At 38.1% G+C, this 8,130-nt stretch overlaps 1 protein-coding gene across 1 annotated transcript in view; it reads left to right on the forward strand.

Moving 5' to 3' along the window:
• LOC105991683 (disintegrin and metalloproteinase domain-containing protein 18-like) overlaps nt 1-7,661 on the forward strand; it is a 68,952-nt gene extending 61,291 nt beyond the window's left edge. Inside the window, exon 19 of the mRNA XM_013024369.1 lies at nt 7,504-7,661. Coding sequence (XP_012879823.1) covers nt 7,504-7,661 — 158 coding nt within the window. The remainder of the gene's footprint in view (nt 1-7,503) is intronic.
• The last annotated feature ends 469 nt before the right edge of the window (nt 7,662-8,130 follow it).

Here is an 8,130-nt window from a genome sequence, read left to right on the forward strand (position 1 = left end):
ATCTTGTCTTATTGCTGTAGCTGGGCACTCTAATACTAAATTGAAGAGAAGTGGAGAAAGTGGACATCCTTGTCTTATTCCTGAGTTAAGAGGAAATGGCTTTATTTTTCACCACTAAGTATAATGCTGGCTGTAGGTTTGTCATATACAGCCTTTATTGTATTGAGGAATGTTCCATGGATTCCTAATTTTTCTAGAACTTCATCATAAAGGGGTGTTGGGTTTTGTCAAATGCTTTTTCTGCATCTATTGAGATAACCATGTGGTTCTTATCCTTACTCCTGTTGATGTGATGAATTATATTAATTGATTTGCATATATTGAACCAGCTTTGCATCCCTAAAATGAACCCTGTTTGATCGTGGTGTATGATTTTTTTGGATGAATTGTTGAAGTCGATTGGCCAATATTTTGTTGAGAAGTTTTGCATCAATATTCATCAAAGAAATGGGTCTATACTTCTCCTTCTTTGATGAGTCCCTGCCTGGTTTTGGGATGAGGGTTATGATGGTTTCTTAGAATGAGTTCGGTAATGAACCTTCTCTTTCAGTTTCACTGAAGAGTTGGAGGAGTATTGGTGTGAACTCTGCTTTGAAGGCCTTTTAGAATTCCACTGTAAAACCATCTGGTCTTGGGCTTTTCTTAAATGAGAGGTCTCTTATTGCTGTTTCTATTTCAATACTTGATATGGGCCTGTTAAGATGGTTTAACTCATCTTGGTTTAGTTTCAGCATGTCAATATTTGCTAGGACTAGGTCCATTTCTACCAAGTTCTCAAACTTATTAGCATAAAGTTTTGAGAAGTGTTCCTTTATAATGTTCTGAATCTTGGTTGTTTCTGTGGTGATGCTTCCCTTCTCATCTCTGAGTTTATTTATTTGGGTGTGTTCTCTTTTTCTGATAAGATTTGCTAAGGGTTTGTCAATTTTGTTAATTTTTTCAAAGAACCAACTCTTTGTTTTGTTGATTCTTTCTATAGTTTTTTTTTGGATTCTAATTCATTTAATTCCGATTTAATTTTAATTATTTCTTTCTGTCTACTGGATTGGGGTTTATCTTGCTGCTCTTTCTCAAGGAGGCTCAGATGTCTCATTAAATTGCTGATTTCAGTTCTCTCCAATTTGTTGATGTAGGAATTCAGAGCTATTAACTTGCCTCTGAGTACTGCCTTTGCTGTGTCCCAGAGGAGCTGTAATTTATGTGCTCATTTTTGTTGAATAGCATGAACATTTGAATTTCCTTTCTAAATCTCTTCCATGACCCACTGGTGATTCAGAAGTGTGTTGTTCAGCCTGCATGTGTTACAGGATTTTCTTTGGTGGCTTTTGGTGTTGAGTTCTAATTTGATTCCCTTTTGGTCTGAGAGAATGCAAGGTATAACTTCCATGTTTCTGAATTTGGACCAGTTTGCTTTGTGGCCGAAAATGTGGCCTATTTTGGAAAATGTTCCATGTCCTGCTGAGAAAAACATGTATTCTCATGATGCTGGGTGAAATTTTCAGTAGATGTCTGTTAAATCTAGTTGATCTATGCAGTTGTTAGATCTGCGGTTTCTATGTTGAGTTTTTGCTGAATTGATCTATATAGTGGGGAAAGTGGTGTGTTAAAGTCCCCAACAATTAATGTCTTTGGATCTATGTGGGATTTGAGGGAAAATAGTGTTTCTTGGATAAATTTGGGTGCTCCGTTGTTTGGCGAATAGATATTTAGAATTGTAATATCCTCCTGAAGGAGAGATCCCTTAATTAGAATGTAGCGACCTTCTTTACCTCTTCTCACAAATTTTAATTTGAAGTCTATTTTATCTGATATTAGGATTGCAACTCCTGCCTGTTTAAGGGGGCAATTTGCTTGGTAGACTTTGTTCCAGCCTTTTACATTGAAAATGTGTTTGTTTTTATGGGCAAGATGTGACTCCTGAAGGCAGCACATAGAAGGATCTTACTTTTTAATCCAACTAGACAATCTATGTCGCTTAATTGGAGAGTTAAGTCCGTTAATGTTTACAAATAGGACTGAGAGGTATTTGGTAATTCCTGCCATTTTATCCTTCTTGGGGGCTGCTGCGACTGGGTTCTTCCTATGGTTCTTGGATTCTCAGTTTGGGCGCAGTTTCTTGGCCTTTATTTTGGTCTTGTTGTTTTTCTATGTGTAGGACATCTTTAAGAATCTTTTGTAGGGCTGGTTTGGTGGAGATATATTGTTTCAATTTTTCTTTGCTATGGAAGGTTTTTAGTTGACCTTTGGTTATGAAGGAGAGTTTAGGTGGGTACAGAATTCTTGGTTGATAGTTGTTTGTTTTTAGGTCATGGCATACATCATTCCAGGCTCTTATTGCTTTGATTGTCTCTGCTGAGAAATTTGAGGTGATTCTAATTGTTTCCTTTTATAGGTGATTGATCTTTTCTCCTTGATAGCTTTAAGGATCTTTTCCTTGGTCTGTATTCATCCTGTGTGGATTATAATGTGATGGTGGGATGTCCTGTTCTGTTCCAGTCTATTTGGAGTTCTAAAAGCTTCTTGTATCTGAATAGGCCTATCTTTTTGCATGTTTGGGAAGTTCTCTGCTAGGATCCTGTTAAACAAATTTCCTAGACCATTAACTTCTGTTTCTAGGTGCTCCTCTACACCCATTATCCTCACATTAGGCCTTTTGATGGTTTCTTCCAAGTGTTGAATAGATCTATCATATTTCTTGGATTTGTCTTGGATGATTGTATGTTCTTTCTCTATAATAACTAGGCTGTCTTCAATCCCTGAAATTCGATCTTCTACATGGTCTAACCTACTGTCAAGACTTTCTACTTTGTTTTTTATTTCTTTTCCTTCTAGTTGGTCGGTTTTGATGGCTTCAAATTCTTTGTTGGAGCTTTGTTTTAGATATTGTATGAACTTCTTTACTTCTCAAATCACTTAGTTGGTTGGTTATGGTTTCCTTGGACTATCATTCTTTCTGTTGGGTTCCATTCAGCATTCCCTTTGTGGCCTCCCTGACTTCTTTCAGCCTGTAGTGATCTTTGTGTATTCTTACCCTGCTCTCTCAATTTCTGTATTACTCTTTGATTAGCCTCCTAACATTCATGCCATTCCTGTAGTTCTCTTTGAGTATTCTCAGCCTGCTCACACCATTCCTGACTTTCTCTTTGTCTGTTCTTGGCCAGCTCCTGTAATTTCTGTCTCTGTTTGACTGATCTCAGCCTGATGATGTCATTCCTTTATTTCTCTCTGAGTGTTCTCAAGCTGCTCATGCAATTTCTGTATCAATCTTTGAGTAGCTTCCTCACGTTCATGATATTCCTGTATTGACCTTGGTTTGCCTCCTCTCTCTCCCTATTACGCTCACACAGAGTCCTTTGCAGGTTTTCAATCTTTTCATTTACCAATCTTTTCATGTTTACCAATAGTGTTTGTAGAGCCTTTTGGGAACTCTGCTCTGGATTATTCATTATCTGTTCTGTCCCCTGATTATCATGAGTGGGAGTTGAGGTACCCAGACTTGCCATTTTTCTTGTGTTTTTCTGGCTTGCTCTGTCCATTTGGGATGAAAGTAACACCAGTTTTGTGCTAGAACACTATCTTAAGGCAAGCATCAACCAAAGTCTGTAGTTGCACAGTCAAAAGTCTGCAGATACAATCTAGTTCAACAGAAATATCTATTCAACATCAAACAACTATGCATTAATGGGCTATAAACCGCAAAGAAGAATTTGGCAAACCAGAAATTATTAGGTTTAGGGAGAGATGTGGGTAAAAATAAGAATAGAGGGCTGTGGAAAGGCAGAGGGAGATTTAACTAAGTCCTCAAAGTGGGAAATAGGTTGGATAGAATGATAGTGGAGAGAGAGAAAAAAGAAGAAACAGAAAGAAAAAAAGAGACGAAAAAATAAAAAACAATTAAAAATTAAAAAGTGAAACACTTGAAAATTATGCAAATTAAAAGCATAATATTCAGAGAAGAATGTCAATATGATAAGAGAAAGGGATGGATAGATAGGAGACATGAAAAACTTAAAAATAAAAATGCTTAAAATATTATATAAGTATAAAGAGGTAGTACTGGTATTAAGGAATTTAAGTCTAAGAGGTTTTGAATTGTGTAATAAATTTCTGGATTAAGTGTGTACACAATGGGGGATAAGGTCTAATAATCAACTATGGGTATATCTGAGGATGAGCAGAAGAGCAATTAAGTCATACAAAGAAGAAAGTGAAGAAAAAGTGAAAACAATGAGAAGGAAAGAAAAAAGGGTCAAAAGGTCAGTAGAGCTAAACAAAAAAAAAAATTATAAAAAGCAAAAAAAAAAGCACACACACATATATCCCTAAAATAAAAGTTATAAAATTATAAGTGGAAACAAAGTTAATGGAAAACAAAATTTTTTAAAGTTAAAAATTAAAAAAAGTTTTAGAAATTTTTTTTTATAAAAGGTACAAAAAAAGAGTTCTTTGATTTTTTGGGAGGGGATGGGAATATCCTGTATCTTCCTTGTGTCCGTAACCAGTCTCTTGTTGGAGAGTCTGGTCTGCTTGTAGTGTTTGATTATCCTGTGGATTGTTTAGTTTCTTAAGTCAGTTTGTTTGAGCAGGCAGAAAAATGCTCTGCTTTACCCAGGATTTTGTGATCCCAGGTTAGTTCAATGGGAGGGAGATCTGCTTTGAGTATCACAAAAGAGGGAGATGGCTGTTTCCTCTAGTTTGGAGATGCTGTGTTGAGGCCTGGTTCTGGGTAGAGTTGAGACCTTTCAGCAAACAGTAGCTTTTCTCTGAGAGGATAGCTTCTGAGACACTCACAGAGCCCAGCCTAGGGCCATTCTCAAGGTTTATGTTTACTGAATTTCAATTGATTGTCAAGGGAGGGGCAGCCTCTGGCTCTGTTTACCCAGTGAAGAAAGCCACCCCTGGGGCTGGTGGCTTGGGCTGGGTGACTTTTCCCTGGGTGGAGCTAAGCCTGACAGGTCAGGTTAGGTTCCTATGACCTGCTAAATGGCTCTTTTGTTTTCTTCCAAGGCCTGAGTTGGAACTAGCTGCTCAGCCAGGCCTTTGTCAGTATCCAAGATGGAGATCTCTGGTACTGGGGGGGGGGGGTGGCCTTCCCTCCTCTTCTCCCTGTGAAGAAGTGAAGATGTCAGGCTTCTACTCACACAGGAGTTTTGGTTCTTGGGTTGTCTCTGGTCTGCGAACTGTAGGATGAAGATGTCTGCTCCTTGTTGGTTCTTGCTTGTGTTGAGCAGAATCCACTTGCCCGCTGTGTCTGGCACCTTTGTCCCAGACTCTCTGTGTTGCAGGTATGGCAGCTGCTGCTGCTGCTGCAGCCACAGACAAGGCTGCTGGCAAGTGCTCAGATCTGTCTCCTTGCCTGGATTTTCCCTCTCTGGCCTAACTCTCTGTACTGTGATGGCACACTTGGTGTGATTTTCTGTTCACTGGAGCACTAATACTGCTTTCTATGGGAGAGCTTGTTTAGCCTGCAACTTCTCCTCTGCCATCTTCCCGGAACTCCCAGAAAAGATATTTTTTAAATGATGGTCCCAAGGTGGGACTCAGTGACTCACAGCTCTAATCTGACCTTCCCAGGAGGTTGAGATCTGAGGACTGAGGTTCTAAGCCAGCCCAAGCAGGATAAAGAGTCTTTGAAACTCTTTATCTCCAAATAACAAGCAAAAAGTGGGAAGTGAAGCTGTGGCTCCATGTGGTAGAGTATCAGCCTGGACCAAGGAAGCTAAAAGACTGATCCCAGGCTCTGAATTCAAGTCACAATAGCAGTATAAAAAAGTGTAAAGACAGAAATAGTTTATACAACTGGGCAACAACGTTTATGATTTAAGCAGTGTTATTACAAAAGTCAAAAACATTCAACCAACTTAGAAGTTTTATGAAGCAAAAATGTCACATAGGCCAAAGTTAATTTAATATTGTGAAAGAAATTTTGTTATAATCTCAGTGCCACCAAAGTGTAGTGTTTACAAATCCCTGGGTGTGTGGAGTCACTGGCCTTTCTCATTATCATGCAGACTGGACCAGAGCCGCTTCCGGCTTTTTTTTTCCTTTTTGCTTATGTGGTGCTGAGGAATCGAACCCAGGGCCTCGGGCATGCAAGGCAAGCGCTCTACCACTGAGCCACCTTCCCAGCCCCAAGAGCAAGTGTCTTGAGTGCTATTCAAGGCAATTGTTTGCATGGATGGGTCTTTTAATACCATATTTTTCCTGTACATTTTCTATGTTTAGCTACACACTTACCATTTTATTAGTCACCTGTATTATTCAACACACTTAACTTATAGTTTAGGAGTACTAGCTGACAGGGCATAGTCCACATATAAATTGGGCTATGCTCTACAGGGCTGTGTAATCATGCTTACACAATGAGCAACAATGAAGTCAGCTATTGGTGCATTTCTAAGAATGTAGCTCAGTCACTAAAGATACATGACTCTATATTGGAAGTCTTGTATCTTCCTGGTACAAGGACATTTTCTATCTTTATGTAAAGACTTTCCTTTGTATTATGTAACATTGTATCTCACAAGATAAACACTTGTCAAATCTCAGTGGGTGGTGAGGTGAAATGTTTGCATTTCATTGTACATGAGGAATGACTCCATACATGGGAAAATGACCCAATAATGTGGCAACAGAGACTCTCATTGATTATTAGTGGGAATGGAATTGTTATCACACTTTAAAAAGTTACCGGAAATGCTTGACAAAAATGCACTTAATCATCTGCCAAGAGCAAGATTTACTACTCTCCAATATGCATCCATCAAAAGGGAAATGTACAGACAGACACACAGACATATTTAGATATAGGTTCCAGTATAGGAATAAGTAGCTGCTTTTTCTAGATGCATTAATATTAAGACTATATAAAAAGACATAATTCATTTGTTTCCTCCAAGCAGAGGAATTGTGATTTAGCAAGGGAATGACTAAAATATATTTTTTCTAAAATTTTAACATTAGCCTTACTAATGTATTAAGTATCACATTACCAATGCTATACTGATGTGAAGCAAACAGCACTCAAAACACGAATACAAAGCCAGTGCCAGTGGCTCAAGCCTGTAATCCTAGCTACTCAGGAGATTGAAATCTGAGGACTGTGGTTCAAAGCCAGCCGGGGCTCCAATGGCAGTGAGACTCTTGTCTCCAATTAACCACCAGAAAAGCAGAAGTGGCCCTGTGGCTCCAGTGGAGAGCATTAGCCTTGAGCTCAAGGAGAGTGTCCAGGCCCAGAGTTTAAGACCCACACCACCACCACCACCACCACCAACACCAACAAAACCCATATGAATACAACACCATATTATTTAAACACATATGCATAAAAGATTAACAGGAAATCAATGACAAACATATCACTGTGGTTATAGAGTTCTGAGTTTATTGTTTATTTTCCTTTTAACAGCTTATGATGCATTGCAATTTTGATTATATAATTACAGTGAAAAATATTAAAATTTAAGTTTCCAATGAATTTTTTCTCTGATGTTTTATTTGCAGATGTATTTTTAATTAAAAAAGGCTTCAGTAAGCATCGGGACAACTGGCTCATTCTGAGCTTCTACATTTTCCTGCCATTCTTCATAACTTTTGCCATTATGATCATGAAGAGACATGAAGCAAGAAAAATCATGCAGCAGAGGGAACAGAGAGTATGAGGGGTAATTAGAACTCATGTGGTTAAATGGCTATGGACAGCTGTCACCAATGCCTTCCTCCATTAAAACATGTTACTTCACTCCTAAATATGCACCATCTAAATTTAATGTAAATGGTGCTCCTACAATTTTCCTAGAATTTGTTGTTAATATCTTGGGAAAAGTAAAAAAGAAAAATTGTTTTCCCTGGAACATTTTTTGGTAAGTGTGCCTCATCGTATTGAGAACTTAGTAAGTCAGAGAAGAAATATCCAATGCATTATTTTAGCTAGTTTCCTTCACTTAGATATAAATGTAATGAGTTGATTTCCTTTAAGAGAAAAAGTTTCCCAATCGAGGAATTTATTAAAACTTTTATTTATTTTTAATTTAATTTAATTTTTTTGTGAACATACTGTACAGAGGGGTTACAATTACATGGGCAGGATAATGCGTACATTTCTTACCAAGCATTGCAGCCTCCTCTTTG

The sequence above is a fragment of the Dipodomys ordii genome, unplaced genomic scaffold (assembly GCF_000151885.1).
Source record: "Dipodomys ordii isolate 6190 unplaced genomic scaffold, Dord_2.0 Scaffold4, whole genome shotgun sequence".
NCBI lineage: Eukaryota > Metazoa > Chordata > Mammalia > Rodentia > Heteromyidae > Dipodomys > Dipodomys ordii.